This window comes from Chelon labrosus (genome assembly GCF_963514085.1).
Source record: "Chelon labrosus genome assembly, chromosome: 3".
Lineage (NCBI taxonomy): Eukaryota > Metazoa > Chordata > Actinopteri > Mugiliformes > Mugilidae > Chelon > Chelon labrosus.
Genome location: NC_140339.1, coordinates 4,696,498 through 4,715,411, shown reverse-complemented (window position 1 = coordinate 4,715,411; position 18,914 = coordinate 4,696,498). Strand labels below are relative to the sequence as shown.

The window sequence follows — 18,914 nt, the reverse complement described above, 5'->3', positions numbered from 1 at the left end:
CAGTAATTGTAGAGTTGAAAGGTCGCCCGTTCATTCCTTCATTATAAAAATGCGGGAGTGGGAGTAGGAAATTCCTTTCAGTGTAATCCTTGGCTTTTGATTTGATCTTTCAACACCATTTCCCAACACAAAGAGACGGGCTGCCGCTGCAGATGAAGAGCTCCGAGCTCAAAATGCAGTGCCTTTCTGATTGTTGTCACTTATATTTGCCTTTTGCTCGCTGTGATTTTGTTGATCTGAGGCTTTAGAAATTCAAATTTAAATCTTCCAGCTTGTCAGCAGCCTTGACATTTCACCTCAGATGAACCATGCCGTCACACGAGGACAGCTCTCTTTGCGCAGAAAACAGCCCGCGCTGTCAGCCGTGCATTAGTATGTGGGTGGCATGTGCTCTGCGAGGCAGTCATATGTTTGCGGCGAATCTCTTGGATGAAAGTCAAGTTTGCAGCTGCAGCCTTGGAATAATTCATCGCTCGCCTTTTTACCCAGGAGGAGCCACAGGTAGTTGATGAAGTGGCAGTGCCAAGACTCCCAACTGGCGAAGACGAAGCGCAGCTGCCAGGAGTCAGCGTGGCCAGATGCCGCTGCTGATGTACCATGTGTTCCAAGCAGGGCAACAGTGTGTTTGTGTGTGAGCTGGGGTGGGAGGGGAGAGAACGGCGCGCTTGCCAAGACATTCTCACATTGATGCCAACCTGACACATGCTTGGGTACTCCCCATGGTTTGTGTTACCATCTCAGTCTCTCTCACAGATCTGTGGGGGGTCCCCTCTTTTGCTTTTCCTCAGATGCGGTCCTTTGCCAAGATGGGAGTTGGCGCCTGCTTGCGGCCGTCCTGCCCATCAGTGGCGAGATCCTTTCAGGTGGTCTTTTCTGAATGGTGAGCTGGCAGCAGGCCATTTGCAGCAGGATGTCGGCTTCTGCATACTGGATACTCTTTCCAACGATGCTTTTTTTTTGCCACAACCGCAACAATAGCTCCTTATGATAGCCATGCCTTGTCCTCTCATGGCAAAATACATCCGCCACTCTCCATCCAGTCTCCAGTGGTTGTAAATATATCTCTCTCTCTGGCTCAGATTCCAGTCCCCATATAACGAATGTCGAAAATATGGCCAACTTCCAGGAAACATATCCAAAAACATGGGTCGCCCATGCCTCAATTCGCTTCAACGCAGGCGGCATTCGGTCATTTTTTTTTTGGTCGAATCCTTGAAATGTGGCCGCGCCATCTGCATCAAAACGTCGCGTGAATGCCCCACAAATAAACGATTCTCTAGAAATAACATAGCTGATGGTAGCATAGCATCCCCTTCAATAGCGTTTCCCCCACGAACGGGAACGAGTGGTCTTTGGCGATACTATTCCTGAGAGTGGAGGGGAGTTCTCTGAAACAAAGGCTCCAATTTTGTTAGGAACATGCCATCCTCGTTTGCAGTGTAGGGGGTTTGGGGAGGGAAGTGAAAACTTTTTGAACGTGTGCCATGTCTGTACCATTCTCTTATCTAAGGGCCGCGACTGCCAGCTGGCGGCTGAATGTGCCCACTTGCACTGTGATGATGAAGCCAGCCAAGCTAGTTGGCACATTAAGTGGTAGGACTGGTATGTGATCTAAAGCCAAACACAGCACTGTGTGGGGTAGCTTTATATACGCTGCACCCCCCCCTCCTCCTAGTCCTCGTCTCTGGTGAGCAGCATCTCCACCGGATCTGCATGTCTTCAAAATGTATGTGTGGAGTTGGGGGGGGGGGGGGGGGGGGGGGCTTGCTAATAACCACCACGCTGAGTTAAAACTCACAGTGTGGCATGCTACAACACAAGTCACGCTAATAATAGATCTATAATTGATGATACAATTATCTAGAAGTAGCTGTCTGTGGGCTTGTAATGAAACTCATGTAAGCCGCAGTTACTGAGTTGCCTCTTAATTGAAGAGTCTTCATTGTCATTGCTGAACAAAGGTTGTACAGGGCCACAAGACTTTGTTTTCACATCTGCAAGATGCTCAGTATAAACTGTAAAAACTGTTAAAGTAAAAATCTAAGTTAGAATAGAATAAGACTGAATGGAATGTAAATATGAGTATAAATATAGAAAAAAGGCTTCAATTTGCTATCATAAAGATTAGACTCTGGAGCAATGGAAGAAGGTCGTGTGGTCTGATGAATCCAGATTTACCCTGTTCCAGAGTGATGGGGGCATCAGGGTAAGAAGAGAGGCAGATGAAGTGATGCACCCATCATGCCTAGTGTCTACTGTACAAGCCTGTGGGGGCAGTGCTATGATCTGGGGTTGCTCAGGTCTAAGTTCAGCAACATTATGTGTCCAAAGAATGAGGTCAGCTGACTACCTGAATATACTGAATGACCAGGTTATTCCATCAATGGATTTTTTCTTCCCTGATGCTCACGGGCATATTCCAAGATGACAATGCCAGGATTCATGGGGCTCAGATTGTGAAAGAGTGGTTCAGGGAGCACAAGACATCCAGTTCAGAGTCCAGACCTTAACCCCACTGAGAGTCTTCGGGATGTGCTGGAGAAGGCTTTGTGCAGTGGTCAGACTCTCCCATTGTCAAAACAAGATCTTGGTGAAAAATTAATGCAACACTGGATGGAAATAAATCTGGTGACACTGCAGAAGCTTATGGAAACAATGCCACAGTGAATGTGTGCTTTAATCAAAGTTAAAGGAGGTCCAACGAAATATTAGAGTGTGTGACCTTTTTTTTTTTTTTTTTTTTGGCCAGTCAGTGTATTTCTCTCAATACAACCCTCTACACAGATGTTCATGGGATTATAATTTCACTATATACGATTTAAAGTGCTGTGAGATGATTTATGGACCCAGAATCATTAAAATAACAAAAAACAAACCGTTCTTGAACAACTGAAAAGTGCTTCCTTTTTTTTTTTTGGCATTCACCGTGGTGTGTATTTATGAGGACGGAACCAATCCGCAGCTCTCGTTTCAGCCCGGAATATTATTTCCGTTGCACCGTCCTTCACTACAAGAAGTATAACCTGCTGTTTTAGGTAAGGTGAAGTATAAAAATATTACACACGTACAGCGACACAATACTAAAAATATTCACATATGATTCACTGTAGAAACGGACTTTTGTTTTATTTTTTTACTGTCGATGTTGTAACGTTTGTGTTCCGGTCTGTCGTCTTTATTTATTTTCAGTTAAATTAAGTCAAATATCAGTGTGACGTTTAGAATCACATGTACTGAACTTGACAGATGTTATGCCAATAAAAAAAAATTAAATTAAAAAAAAGCAGATACGGTTATTTTCTGCCGTTGTCATCACCGTCAAGTCCCCATCTAATTGCATACCGTTTGTTTTAAATTAAAATGAAAAGCAGTTAATATGGGAATAATATATGACCCCAGGAGCTGCATGAATATCATGCAGATTATAATGACCTTGAGCTGTTGATATTAAGCTCTCTACTGTTAATTTACAACGGTCTGTGACCATTGTCAGATGTTATTCCTCCAAAAGCAGGAAACTAGTAATTGGGGTGCAAATAGAGCAGATTACGAGGAAGCTGGGCATAGAAATAATAATAATTTAAAAAAAAACAACAACAAACAAGTAAGCTGCATCACAACACCACAAAACAGTGTAAATCAGATAATTATGTGAGGATAATGTATGGAAATGTCGTAGAAAGTAGGAGAAGTCATATACTCGCCCATCTTATTGAAATAAACTACTACTTGTGTTCTCTTCTGGCATGTGTGGGTTAGGGTGGTAATTAGTTGCATCTTCTTTTGTTTTGCACGATTATATCTGGAGGGTCGCGGGGACCAAAGACAAAGCTCCTTGGCTTGTAAGCGGTGATTCTAAACTGGCCGTAGGTGTGAGATAGACCTGCGATAGACTGGAGAGCTGTCCAGGGTGCATCCCTGACAATGACAGCTGGGCTAGGCTCCAGCTCTCCCCCATGACCCTCCAGAGGACAAGTGGTTACAGGAAATGAATGATTAGATCTGCTTATATGTTTAAGCATTACTTGGGCGACTGTGCAGTTCAGCTGTGTGTACTGAGTTTAGGTTGATGAGTGCAGCGCTAGAAGGATGAGTGATTTTTTTTTGCCACGTTTAGTCACACAGAGGTTCTAAGACGACTTAGAATTGCCTTCATGAGTTTCATAAATTCATACTGTCGCAGCCAGTGATATCTTTTTTTGCTGTTGTGTGCTGAGACAGCAGGTTGAAGGTAGTTGTTGATGATGTTGTGGCGGTGGAGCTGGACTCGATGAGTGTAGTGTCACAACGGAGGATGTCGTCTAAGCCACAGGCCGTTTCGGAAAACATCTCCCACCCGCTCCATGCTGCCCCGGAGAACTCAGGATTACTTTCAGTCAGAGACTTATCCAACCAAGGTTCTCCACAGAACGCCACAGGAAATCTTTCCTTCCTGCGGCCGTCAGACTTTACAATTCCTCCTTCAGTGTGCAATAAATACAGAGTAATATCTTACAGTTGCATGTCTTATGGTGATTTGTATCTTAGGTTTTACTTATATTTTATTCACATCGGTCTTATTCTTCCTTCTTTTCATATACAGTTCCGGTTTTATATTTTTATACTGTGATTTATTGGAGTTGCTGTGACGACCATAGTTTCACGCCAGAGCTTACTAATGTATTTCTGATTCTGATTCTGAAAGCTAAGCTCCTTTCTCTTTTCATCCCACAGACATCGTCTTATACACGCAGATGCAATAGACTGAGGATGGAGCCATCATGAACTCTTGACTCTGTAGGTATGAACGACTGAATGTCAAACATGCTGACAGGACTCGTTGCCTCAGCGTGCCGCCCTCTGAAGAGGACTTGGCCTCACTGGAAAGCCACTTTTTGCAGGACTCAGCCGAGGCAATGGCTACGGGGAACTATAATACAAAGAGGGGCTCACAGATGGACTACGGCACCGTCATCAAGGATAAACCAGAAGCCAGTGTTTGCCAGAGCTCCAGCGTTTGGAGAAAAGCTCGCAATCATAGACAACAGCGGCGGCCACAGCTACAAGCAGCTGTACAGCAGTAGCTTAGGCCTTGCAGGCAGAATCAGCGAAGCTCTACACTGTGAGTTTGGAGGTCTGAAAGGAAAACGAATTTCCTTCCTGTGTGCCAATGACGCTTCCTATACGGTTTCACAGTGGGCGACTTGGATGAGTGGTGGGACGGCGGTGCCCCTCTACAGAGAACACCCACCATCTGAACTGGAGTACATAATCACTGATTCCCAGAGTTCCCTGCTCGTGGCAGCGCATCCCTACGTTGAAACCCTCGAGCCACTGGCGCAGAAGCTGGGGCTGCCGTGCCTCACGCTGCCCCCTACTTCTGACCTGGGCACCTTAAGTGGGGAAGACACACGGGACAAGGAGGCGGACGCCGAGGACTGGGGCGATCGACCAGCTATGATTATCTACACCAGTGGAACCACAGGGCGACCCAAAGGAGTCCTACACACACACAGCAGCATTAAAGCCATGGTGAGTGATGCTTTTAAACCGTAATTACACTAGAGACGAAGCAAATTATAATTAATCAGTTACCTGGCTATTGACTTTTTGTTACTGTTAGGGTTATCCTAAACATTTATGAGAGCTATAAGAGACATTGTTTCACAGTTCTTTGCTTTATATTGTCCTGGTTTAATTAATATACTATGTTTACAATAGAGTATCTTCTTGGAATATACACCGATCAAGCATAACATTATGACCATACTATTGCGTAGGTCTCCCTTGTGCCTCCAAAACAGTTGTGACTCATCAGAGAATGGACATGGGCCTTCTGAGGGTGTCCTGTGGTGTCTGGCAACAGAATGTTGCTAGTGGGGGGGCTTTGAGGGGAGGGGCCTCTGTGGATCATCACACAGATACTTGATCCGTTTGGGATCTAGTGAATTTGGAGGCCAGGTCAACACCTTGTGCTGTTCATCATGTTTTTTTTTTTTTAGTTGTTCCTTAAGCGTTTTTGTGTGTGTGCCTGTGTCAGGCTGCATCCTGCTGGGGATGGCTGCTGCCATCAAGGGGTGGGGGTGCCTGGTCTGGTCTAGGTGGGTGCTACATGTCTAAGTAACATCCACATGAATGGATGCCAGGTGCAAAAGTTCCCCAGCAGAACACTGAATTGTCACAAGATGGTCAATGTTGTTTACTTCTCCAGTCAGTGGTCATAATCTTGTGGCTGATAAGTGTATTTATTGAAATAATTGGAAACAATATGTTCAACTTGGGTACTGTTAATGACCAAAATCGTTTTGTGGCTATGGATTATACACTCATGGACATTATTAAGCAGTACACACAGGTTTGCACAACTTATCCAATCAGATACACAGTATTAATACTTCATTTACAATAATTACAATAGCTAATATTAATATTAAACTATATTTTAAGGGGTAAATTGTGTAAAACCACCAGCAGCATTTTTAAATACCTACTAAATACTGTATTAAAGAATCAAATCCCCTATGTCTTAAGACTCACAGTATCCTGCAGTTAAATCTTTCCACAAGATGCGTGCAGTGCAGACATGTCTCACGAATCCACTATCCAGAACTCCACAATACTACAAAAGCAAAATATGTGCGCATAAAATGGAAGCATGTGTTTTGACACCCCCGCATGCAAATTTGACTCCATGATTAGCATCATTCCTTTTTTTTAATTCCAGTCCAGCTTCTTGAATAATGTAATTTATGCCATTAAAGATCTCCTGAAGATTTTCCTCAGTATTTTAAAGTGAAATTGACCTACATGTCCAGCAGTGTGGAAAATTAAATCACTCTGAGAGGAGACAGAGCTTCATTTGTCTCTGGTGAATGAATGATTAGGTGAGTCTGTCTGTTTTCCTGGAAGGCGACGGCGTCAGGTTGTCAGAGTTCTTGGAAAGCACCGCTGTCAGGTTTAATGTAATGTAAGGCACACAGTGACCAGAACACCTGCACGTTGTAAAGCAATTCAGTTAAACTACTTTCATAAAAAACTTCTTATAGCGCCATCAGCATTTCTCACGCACTTGAAATTTTTTATCTTGTGCTGTCACAACCATAATCATAAATTAGTTTAAACAGATATAAGATAATATCTAATGCTTTCTATGTTTATAATCAACAAACATTCATCCTTCGAAGAATTTAACTTTCAGATCTGTTATTCTGGAGGCTTCACTCCTGTGAAATGGTCCAACACTCCACTGCTTGCAGTTTAGGTCTTGTTTAATGTAGTAGTATTTGTACACCGATCAGCCACAACATTAAAACCACTGACAGTAGACGTGAATAACATTGACCATCTTGTGACAATTCAGCGTTCTGCTGGGAAACTTCTGGACCTGGCATTCATTGGTGTGGATGTTACTTAGACATGTAGCACCCACCTAGACCAGACCAGGCACCCCCACCCCATAGCAATGACACTCCTTGATGGCAGCAGCCATCCCCAGCAGGATGCAGCCTGACACAGACACACACGTAACCTCAGTTATTGCATGCACTAGTTTTGGATTATTTTATAACATTTTATAATGTTATAACATTTGTATCATATAATTTATATCATGTATTTAGTTGTGCAATATAATTTTAAGACTTTGAGTAATTCTAGTTCTTGGTTTACGGTGGGAAAATTAGGGGTGTGACGCTCTCCCTGTGAGCAGATAATACAGAAATAAAGTTATGTGCATACTGTCCTCCCTTGTTGGTGTCAATTAAAGAAGATTCAAACTGTAACCCACAACGGAACAGCACAAGGTGTTGACCTGGCCTCCAAATTCACTAGATCCCAAACTGATCAAGTATCTGTGGGATGATCCACAGTGGACCCTCCCCTCAACCCACTAACAACATTCAAGATTCAAAGAGTTTACCTTCACGTGCACAGTGTAGAAACATGTTTCCCTGTACAGTGAAACTCTTCTTTTGCCGTCCACTCTAATGCCTAACAATATAAAAATAATCTTAGAAATAGAAAATAAAAAGATACAAATGTGTGCAAATAAGAATGTAAACAGAAACTGAAAAAGTTAACAGTGCATTGTATGGCATGAAGTAGTCCGTGATTGTGGTCCATGATCATAGACTCCTGTCCGGTGTTTAGGAGTCTGATGGCAGTGGGGAAAAATAACTTCTTCAGTCTTGAGGTTGTGCTTTTCACACTCCTGTTCCTCTGGCCTGAGGGTAGGAGTGTGAACAGTCTGTGTTGGAGGTGGGTGTGGTTCTTGGTGATGGAGGCAGCTGTCCTGTGGACTCTATGCTTGTAGATGCTCTGCAGAGAGGTTCAGTGGTGTCCTGGTGATCTTCTCAGCAGTTTTTACCACTTTCTTCGTTTGTAGTGCTGCTGTATCACACCACAGGACGCCCTCAGAAGGCGTCATGTCCATTCTCTGATGAGTCACAACCGTTTTGGAGGCACAAGGGAGACCTACATATATTAATATTAATAAACAGTACCTCTGTTCAGTTTGAACATCAAGCGGTGGGAAATCACTGCTTCCAGGAGCTGCAGGAGTGTAATGCAGGTAGAGTGTAATGATTTTGGGCTGTTATTATTATGCTCTCAAATTGGAACCAAATTGAGTGTTCGCAGAGGTCCGTGACCGTTGTCAGATATTATTACTATTACTATTATATTAGCAATTGAGATGCGGATACAGCAGGTTAGGAGGAAGCTGAGCGTACAAATCAGCGAGTAAACTGCAGCACGACACGACAAAATAGTGGAAATCGGATACAATTTTATTTTATTTTTTTTCGTTTCTTGTGACAAACCGTTATTGTCACACATTCAGTCAAGGATAAAGATCATTTTTTAATGATCTTTATCATCATTCATCCATAAAAATGTAAAATATTTGTGCTCCCCTTAAACATAGGAAGTTGTCCCTAAAGCGTTTTTGTGTGTGTGCCTGTGTCAGGCTGCATCCTGCTGGGGATGGCTGCTGCCATCAAGGAGTGTCATTGCTATGGGGTGGGGGGGTGGCTGGTCTGGTCTAGGTGGGTGCTACATGTCTAAGTAACATCCACATGAATGCCATTTTCCCAGCAGAACACTGAATTGTCACAAGATGGTCAGTGTTATTTACTTCTCCTGTCAGTGGTCATAATGTTATGCCTGATCGGTGTAAATCCCATGAGATAACATAACGTAAAGCCTTGGATTTAAATGCTGCTGTTGTCAGTCTCCTCTCTTTTGTTTTAAGAGCGCACTGGGACAGTGGTGAAGAATTCAAATAAGTCACAAAAATCAATTGTGCTCTCTGGAAGTGAACCAAACGTCAGCTTAAAGGAGATCATTCTGACAAATGTCTTTAACAGTAGAAGCTGACTGAGGTGATTTATTTTAAAGACCGCGTGACGTGCTGATCCCTCCTCCCCTGTCCTTCCCATCCCTCTCTCCGGTCAGGTCCAGTGTCTGGTGTCGGAGTGGGCGTGGTCGAGGGACGACGTCATCCTCCACACCTTGCCGCTCCACCACGTGCATGGCATCGTCAACAAGCTGCTGTGCCCGCTGTGGGTGGGCGCCACTTGCATCATGCTTCCTGAATTCCAGCCTCAGAAGGTCTAAAATTCACTCATTCTCCTTGTTCCTTTCATTTTTTATTTTTTATTTTTTTTTGTAGCTGTAAGGCTCTGGGGGCGACTGGCCAGCTTGACAGTGAGGCTAAGATGTATTTCACATTTAGAGATCCTGTATGGACAAGGTCCTGCTGGGCTGAAAAAGACCCCCAGCTCTTTCCACATCAATCCCTCTTTCTCTGTCAGTGTTTCCTTTTCCCCCCCTTGTTCCTCCTCCTCCCTCCATCCTCTCTCCCTCTCTCCTTCTATCTTCCTCTTCACCTCCTCCTCCTCCTCCTCCTCCCCCTCTGACTGTCAAACTAAGTGTTTGGGGCTCAGTGATGAATTGCCCTGTGTGGCTTTGTATCTGACCAATGCCGACTCACGGCAGGGGCTTAAGCAGCAGATCAATCGATGAGCTGACATTGAAGGATGATAGTGCTAGTTTGGCCCTGAGAAGGGAGGGGAAGATGGGAAAATGTGTGTGTGTGTGTAGACGTGGCTTTAGAGATGTGTAAATGCTCATATTTTCCAAAGGATGTGCCTTTTTTTTTCTATGTCCAAGACTTAAAGTTAGCGAAGGGAGGCACAAGAGAAAGACTCTGAAAGGACATATGTACTTGTCAGCGTGGGTATTGCTATACTGTTATAGCTATCAGTATTCAGCTGTTATCCCTGACCTTGTGTACCAAACCACAAAATCCCTTCTCTCCCCCTCAGAAAAAAAGCCTTTATTCTCCTCCTCCTGAAGTTACAGTAGATTGATGAAGTGATCGATAGTCTGTCTCTTCTATCCCCTAAGATCTCTGAAGTGTAGCCTAGGCAGCAGAGGCCGGCATTGATTTTATTTTTATTTTTTTCCCCCTGATTTTGCCTGGAGATAGTGACATAAAAAAATGATCTGTGCAGGAATCATGATCCAGTAAATCACAGATAAGTCTGCGCCAAGTTTGCTGTTGCTGACTGACGGGAGCAGATGCTCTCGATTCACACAGCACAGGTCAGATTTTATTTGTTTATTGGAACCCCTTTCAGACTACTTCGTCAGAGCAACTTCTTCATTCAGTCCTTTTTTTATTTTATTTATATGGCGTCAATAATGATACAAATTGTCTCAAGATGCTTTACAGAACCCAGAGCCTGAAATCCCCAGAGCGAGCACTGAGGCGATGGTGGCAAGAGTAAAAATCTCTTTTAACAGGAAAGAAACCCGAAGCTCATATCCCATCTGTCTGAGGCCAGCTGGGTAGAGAGAGAAAAAGACGGAAAAGACGAGGAGAAGATAGCAGCACGGATCAGCCACAACATTAAAACCACCGACAGGAGAAGTCAATAACATCGACCATCTTGTGAAAATACAATGTTCTGCTGGCAAACCTTTTGACCTGGCGTTATCTGCCGTTACTTAGACATGTAGCACCCACCTAGACCAGACCAGGCACCCCCACCCCCTAGCAATGGGGACACACACACAAAATTGCTTTAGGAGCAACTCAAAAAAACACGAAGAACAGCGCAAGGTGTTGACCTGGCCTCCAAATTCACTAGATCTCAAACTGATCAAGTATCTGTGGGATGATCCACAGGGGCCCCTCCCCTCAAAGGTCGCCCCACTAACAACATTCTGTTGCCAGACACCACAGGACACCCTCAGAAGGCCCATGTCCATTCTCTGATGAGTCACAACTGTTTTGGAGGCACGAGGGAGACCTACACAATATTAGGAAGGTGGTTTTAATGTTGTGGCTGATTGGTATACATCTCACCAAAGCATACATGTAGAATCTAATTGTGACACACAAGTACTAGTTATAGCCGATCCATGTTACACGAGAGACTGAAAATTAATGTATGTTCTATAATCAGAATTAGAACTAATAGCTTTTCAACTATCCCCATCCTCTTTTTTTAAAAACTTAATTTATTCCAAGTTCTTACTAAAGTAATGACTTTCCGATAAGCTTCAGCTATACTCCAAATTGTAAAGGTTTTCATGCTAACGCGCCAGAGCAAAATTTAGAACAATATCTACTTAAGTTAGTCACTGTGTGGGCGGTAGCATGCTAACGCTCAAGCTGTTGCACTCTTAACTGACACTTCTGCAACTTCTTCCAGGTTTATCGTTTCATCCTTTACACTAAATTAAGCATCATACTTAGTTTGTGCTTACACTCCAGACTCTCTGCAAACCAGAAATACAAATAATATTATAAACAGCTGAATAGAGTATAGGTAAAGTAAACTTTGTATGCCTTTTGCCATTGGCATTCAACAACCGGTCCTCCTCGGGAAGAGCTGCACTGTGTTAGGGTCCCATGTTGAGTGCAGGCCAGAGGAGCTCATGAAATTGTTTAAAATGCAGCCCATGGCTCCGGGTTCTCACCACATCCTGTCCCCTAGGTGGAGGCCAACTCTTTGACGGACATAAATTGCCTTCCTCTCCCCTCAAGAGTGGACTTGGTGGAAGCGCTTCACTGCACTTGATAGACACCACCCAGAATGGTCAGGGCACACTCTGTTAATAATCCCCTCTCTGGGCACCAAGTTTTATTCTGTGTGTGTGTACAGGTGAACTGCAGATGTCCACACTTATTTTTTTTTTTTAAGATCTGCTTATAATGAGATTGTGAGAAATGGGACCGGGATCTGATTATTCGGTTAATCATCTTAGCTCCATACATTTCAGCTATGTTTGTTTATAATAAGCAGGGGGAATGGGGGAGAGAGAGAGAGGAAAGTAATTCAGCAGATAATAGATTAGGTGAGTCTGTGAGGTCACACAAAGGAGAAGTGGAGGGAACAGTTTAGAAATTGCTGGCACATTAAGAAAGATGCAGTGTTACTATAGGTGAGAGTGATGATGGGAGAGACTGCATTTTTCTGTGTGTGAGTATGTGTCTAGGTGCGTGTGAGGAGAGAGAGAGAGAGAGAGAGAGAGAGAGAGAGAGAGAGAGAGAGAGCAGAGGCAGCCATGCAGGAAATTACGAAATGGAGAGAGAAGGTAAGTGAATGTGAGATAGGGAGCGAAGGGGAGAGGAGGAAAAAAAAAAGAAAGATGAAGGGAAGATGTGGGGTCAGAGATAGAGTGAAAGAAGAAAAAGAAGTGAGGATAAGTAGACTGGGGGGAGGGGGGGGGGGGGGACTTGGAGAAGATGTCGTTCACCTTCACTTAATTCATGCTGTCGTCCCACCCTCCCATCATCTTCTGCAATGTACCCAGACTCTGTGTGTGTGTGTGTGTGTGTGTGTGTGTGTGTGTGTGTGTGTGTGTGTGTGTGTGTGTGTGTGTGTGTGTGTCTGTCTGGGATGAGTGTGTGGGGCGGGGTGTGTAAAATGTCTTTGTCCTTGAACGAGTGAGTTTATGTGATACTCAGACAGTATTTTTATATGTGCAAATAGTTCACAATGTATATTTACACCGATCAGCCACAACATTAAAACCACTGACAGGAGAAGTAAAGAACATTGACAATCTTTTTAGACCTGGCTTTCATTCATGTGGATGTTACTTAGATATGTATCACCCACCTAGACCAGACCAGGCACCCCCACCCCATAGCAATGACACTCCTTGATGGCAGCAGCCATCCCCAGCAGGATGCAGCCTGACACAGACACACACAAAAACACTTTAGGAACAACTAAAAAGAAACATGAAGAACAGCACAAGGTGTTGACCTGGCCTCCAAATTCACTAGATCCCAAACTGATCAAGTATCTGTGGGATGATCCACAGAGGCCCCTCCCCTCATAGTCCCCCCACTGACAACATCCTGTTTCCAGACACCACAGGACACCCTCAGAAGGCCCATGCCCATTCTCTGATGAGTCACAACTGTTTTGGAGACCTACACAATATTAGGAAGGTGGTCATAATCTTATGCCTGATCGGTGTAGAGCAGGGTGTTAAAGCTTGATGCAGGAGAGAACACGATTGGCTCCTTCTGTGACAATCAGGAAGCACGTTTGTCTAAACCAGCCGTACTGAAGGTCTTTCACCTGGCCACGTCGCTGCTCTGCCCTGCAGCAGTCTGCAGCTGTTTTCCTCCTTCTGACCTTTACAAATCTCCACATTTTTGGTTATTTTTGTGTTTTGTTTTTTCCATGAGGTTGCTATGTGGACTTCACTCTGCCACTTACATCAAATAAAACAAAAAAACGTCACTTTTTATTTTTTATTGAATGCACTAATGGAAGGAATCGGGGTGTAATCATTTTTGTTGCAATGCCCTTCAGTTAGACAAACTGCTTTTATTTTCGCTTTGCCTTATCTCTCGCCCTTCATCCCTCTTCAGTTATGTGTTGTGCTTATCTCTCTGTCTCTCTCTCTGTGTCTCTCTCTGTGTCCCCAGGTGTGGGAGATGCTGTTAAGTTCCAGGGCTCCCATGGTTAATGTATTCATGGCTGTGCCAACTATTTACTCCAAACTGATCCAGTACTATGATCAGCACTTCACGCAGCCTAACGTGAAGGACTTCGTCAAAGCAATCTGCAAAGAGAGGATCAGGTACTGGATGGTGGGATCACTGGTACACGTATGTGTGGATTCATGTTTGTATGTGCACCGATCAGGCATAACATTATGACCACCTTCCTAATATTGTGTAGGTCTCCCTCTAAAACAGTTGTGACTCATCAGAGAATGGACATGGGCCTTCTGAGGGTGTCCTGTGGCGTCTGGCAACAGAATGTTGGGGGTGGTGGCTGCCATCAAGGAGTGTCATTGCTATGGGGTGGGGGTGCCTGGTCTGGTCTAGGTGGGTGCTACATGTCTAAGTAACATCCACATGAATGAATGCCAGGTCCAAAAGTTTCCCAGCAGAACATTAAATAGTGACCAAATGGTCGATGTTATTTACTTCTCCTGTCAGTGGTCATAATGTTGTGGCTGATTGGTGTATCCATATGTGCTTACACTGGTATTTTAGAAATATTTAATGAAAAACGCTCCAGTACAGAGCACAAAGGACCTGAACACATGTTTAATGGAGAGTTTGTGTGTGTTGCTTTCAAGGAACACCTCTCCAAGCTGAATTTCAAAGAGATATGTGGCATAGTTTAAATGCAATTTCTTAAGGTGGAGATTTATTTGCGATTCACATCAGAGTTAATGGTAGGAAAACAAATTTGTTCAGATCTGAGTTAAAACCACAGAGAACATGTTTTGTCACAAATTGCTGCACCTGAACACTGAGCTTTTTTTCAACTACCTCAACTAGTCGTGTATCACAACCACTGCTGCAGCTCTAACTGCTGACCGTGTGGGTAAGTGAGCCAAATCAATTGTCCAAATTGGGCTTTTTTTTTTCTTTTTTTTTTTAAGAACACAAGCGTGCACCTGCTTCTTTCACCTCATGCAGTGTCTTTGCCTCACTCCCTCAAAACCCTTTCTACAACTACCCCTCCAAAATTCTGGTTTAATGGAATATGAAATATTTACGCTTCATATGCACAAAAAGCCCTCACCAGATCTGAACACCAAAGGGAGAGTTTAAAGTGTAACACCACTTGGATTTGAAAAATAAATAAGGACACATCTTTTGGAAGAACACAGTTTACAGAGGATTAAAGTTATTCTAGAAAAACTGTAAAAAAAACACGTTTCTCAAATATCTGTGTATAATGCATGCATATAATAATAGTGATTCATTATTTTGCAAGTAATATATTTCTTTACAGCACATCCTTACTCCTCAATATGTTTTTTATATAGTTAGTTGTGTTGTATTATTAGTTGATATGTGATATCTGTAGTGTTTTATTTTGTTGAATTTTTACTGTGAGTAGTATTACTATTCTGCATAAGTTTAATTAACCTGGACACGTGTTACACAGAGTTTGAAGTGTTTCTGTCATGTCCGGCTGTCTCCACGCAGGCTGATGGTTTCAGGCTCGGCCGCTCTCCCGCTTCCCACGCTGCAGCGCTGGGAGGAGATTACAGGACACACGCTGCTGGAACGCTACGGCATGACTGAGATCGGCATGGCCCTGTCCAACCCTCTCAAGGGCCCACGCATTCCAGGTACTTGGGTTTGTCAAAATTGATGCACCTGCACGCCAACACACACACACACACACACACACACACACACACACACACACGTACGAGTAAACTAAAATGTAAAACTCCCATCTTATTCACGTCAGTGCTCCTCCATCCATGTTATTGCACCTTATCATTTATCCTTCCTATGTATGTTCTATACTGTACTTCTGTTTTTATTTCTTGCAAATCTTAAAAATTAGAGGAATCTAATAACTAATAAAAGGTCACACTCGCAACCAAATATGTTTCATATTTGTCTATTCTCACCCAGCTTTTGCTGCATGATAATAAAGTCATGCAATGTCAGGTGCCAAAACGCCAACCCCACTAATAGAGCAGGTCTTGGTCCTCTTCCGAATGAGATTAAAAGCCCAGCTGCTTGATCAGTGACAAGATTTGCAACCTGGACGAAACGTTTGTAAAAGACATCAAATAATCAGCATTTACTGAAACTTGAAACTCACATAACATCACACTTTAACAGCTTACCAAACTGTAGTTGAATGCTCATGTGCAAATGCTAGTATCAGGCCTTCAAAACTGTAAAAAGAGACTGTAGATCCAGTGACATTGAACCAGGTGTATCGGTCAAAGTGGAAGTTTGGATTGGTCGGCAGCCAAATGAACGCCGGTGTCGTTCAATTTCAAAATGCAAGTCTAAAATTTGTAGACTTTTGTCTGTCGTTGCTGTCTGCTAATTAGGAACCTACATGTAGCTGGGGTTACTTTATCACAATTAACAATCAAGAAACTTGCAATCAAAAATGATTTCTTCCACTACAATTTGATTAAAATATATTTAATGTGAATATATTTTAATCAAATTGTGACAACATGGGAAGCGGAGTATGTTTTTTAGACAGAGCTGAATTAATTTTGAATCTTTTCGAGTGCTGAAGTTTAGTGTAGAGCATCTGACTGTAGCATTTATGTTAGCTCTTCACCTTGACAATATAATCAGTATTTTAACATTATTCAAAGAAGCAGAAGTTTCTAAGATATCCTGAGCGTAAGTCTCTGCAGATTATAGAAATGTTTAACCCACATTATAGCCCAGACCTGCAGGAAATTAGATGCCACTGCCGTAAACGGACGTTGTTTAACTGAGTCAATTTTCCCTGTTTACCCTACATGTGTGACTGTGGAAACCAAAATGTTGTTGAAAACAGACTTGCAGTAATAAATGTCCCTTTCTTAAAAACAAATAAAAAACTATTAACCTCTCAAATGAAGCCCTGAATACATTGGACATGCGTTTTCACCTAATTGGCCCATCATTTCTGTCATAGCTGGGCCATCATATCATAGCTGGCACAATAGCTGAGGAATAGTGAAGAAAATGTAAATAAATATTTTCCAAAAGCGTTAAAGACAGCCAAGGAAAGTTGGGGTTTAAATAGGAACATCTGTGGGTGTTTTTATGTTCTCTCCAGCTTCCTCCCACCGTCCAAAGACATGCTGGTTAGGTTCATTGGTGATTCTAAATTGGCCGTAGGTGTGAGTTTGAATGGTTGTCTGTCTCTCTGAGTTAGCCCTGACTGGAGACCTGTCCAGGGTGTACCCCACCTCTCGCCCAATGACAGCTGGGATAGACACACCGTCGTCGTCACAATATTAAATATTCTTATTGCACAGTGCACATTTTCGTCTTATCCTGCAGGGCTACCTCTGATGTTTTTCTACCCCCCGCACCAGTGCGAGTAACTCGGCTTCGTGTGTTGTGCTAATCACAGGCAGTTTTCTCTGGTGTGATGTCAAAGTTAAACCCCCACGATCCCAACTACACCTCCCTCACACGTGCAGAAACAAAGACGAGGTCTGAAAATGAGGTCAGGTAGTGGCGGTTGCTTTCTTCTCCTGTCTTCTCTCGCCCCCCCCCCTCCCTCTTTCCCATGTCTCCCCAACCACCTCCCTCCCTTCCTGTTCCCCAGCCAACACTTCCTTCTTACAGGTAAAGCTAATTAGCCTGCAAGCGGAATGGATAATTCTCTGTCTGCTGTTTTGTTTTGTTTGTTTGTCGGGGAATGTCTGGCACGAACTGAGCAGGCTGCGTTTGATTCATCTCGGGTGATTATTAAGAACGGCTTCAAGAGGTCTGTTGGTTCTATTGATGTTTCCTCTGCAGCACTTGTGGAAGATGCGTGTGTGTGTGTGTTCGCGTGCATGCAGTTTTTTTTTTTTACATAGGTGTGAGCGTATGAGCCTGTTTGAGTCTGTGTGCTCCTTTCTTGTCTTTAAGTAGGTTAAAATGGATCAATAACAACCGCAGGAAAGACTCTCAGAAGAGTGGTAGAGTGGAGTCAACGTCTTTCTCCCTCTCTTATACTCTCGTTCTCCCCCCCACCTTCAGCTAAGCTCAGATCTTAATACACCTCATTGAGGGCCATTTGAAAAATAATTTTCTTTTGTATTTAGGACATCTAACTGGCCTGCTTTTCTTACGTAGCTTACAGTTTTGGAGCATTTCATATTAACAGCGGTGTGGTTTCTGGGTCACACTGCCCTTGCTGAGACGTAAACATGTAAGATTAGTTCATCCTGGTTCTTTCCATCTCATTATCATCTCACTCTGTTGCCCCTTTCATCTTTTTTGATACTTTTTTTTGTCCTACTTATCAGCCTCTTCTTTTCTTTCTTTTTTTTGGTCTTTTCACAGTCCCTGAGAGCGGATACGGCATCACAGTAGTCTTCCATTAACGTCTTAGAAGAGCAGCCGTAGAACAATCCTTTTTGGACCCTTTGTCGTTCTTTCTCCACCCCTCACAGAGCTTTTCTCAACCACTGTGAAGCTGTTATAACCAGCCCCTTACTCCTCAAAGTGGCACGCAATCTCGCTTATTCGTCAAGACCAGTAATTGTACAAGTCTTCAAAATTTCTCAAGCTACTGAAGTGGAGGAAGCAAAAAAAAAAGAAAAGCTAATGATAGAGGAAGGCACAGAAGGGCAGAGAGATTTCAGGAGTTGAACTACGAATGGATTTTGGGGACTGAAAGAGAAGAGTTTTGGGAAGATTATCCAGTCTTCAACTGTTCGTACCAATCAGAGAAAAATAGGAAGAGAGGCTGAGATTGATCTTTTATTTAACAGGTTTGTTCATAAGGATTGGGCTTTATTTTTATAATTTTGGGTAGTTTAGTCTGGTAGCTGACGGTGTTCCCAAACTACACCGATCAGGCATAACATTATATTTCCTAATATTGTGTAGGTCTCCCTTGTGCCTCCAAAGCAGTTGTGACTCATCAGAGAATCAACATGGACCTTCTGAGGGTGTCCTGTGGTGTCTG

At 43.3% G+C, this 18,914-nt stretch overlaps 1 protein-coding gene across 2 annotated transcripts in view; it reads left to right on the top strand.

The window, feature by feature from the left end:
* Positions 1–2,997: 2,997 nt before the first annotated feature.
* Positions 2,998–18,914, top strand: part of acsf3 (acyl-CoA synthetase family member 3) — a 36,619-nt gene continuing 20,702 nt past the window's right edge. The window contains exons 1-5 of one of the 2 annotated variants that reach the window (XM_084541413.1): positions 2,998–3,035; positions 4,714–5,511; positions 9,433–9,588; positions 13,937–14,091; positions 15,461–15,606. In XM_084541413.1, the coding sequence (XP_084397539.1) occupies positions 4,795–5,511; positions 9,433–9,588; positions 13,937–14,091; positions 15,461–15,606 (1,174 nt within the window). In that variant the 5' untranslated portion in view covers positions 2,998–3,035; positions 4,714–4,794. Of the gene's footprint in view, positions 3,036–4,658; positions 5,512–9,432; positions 9,589–13,936; positions 14,092–15,460; positions 15,607–18,914 lie in introns of those variants that run through there. The other variant, XM_084541414.1, reaches the window with a different exon arrangement.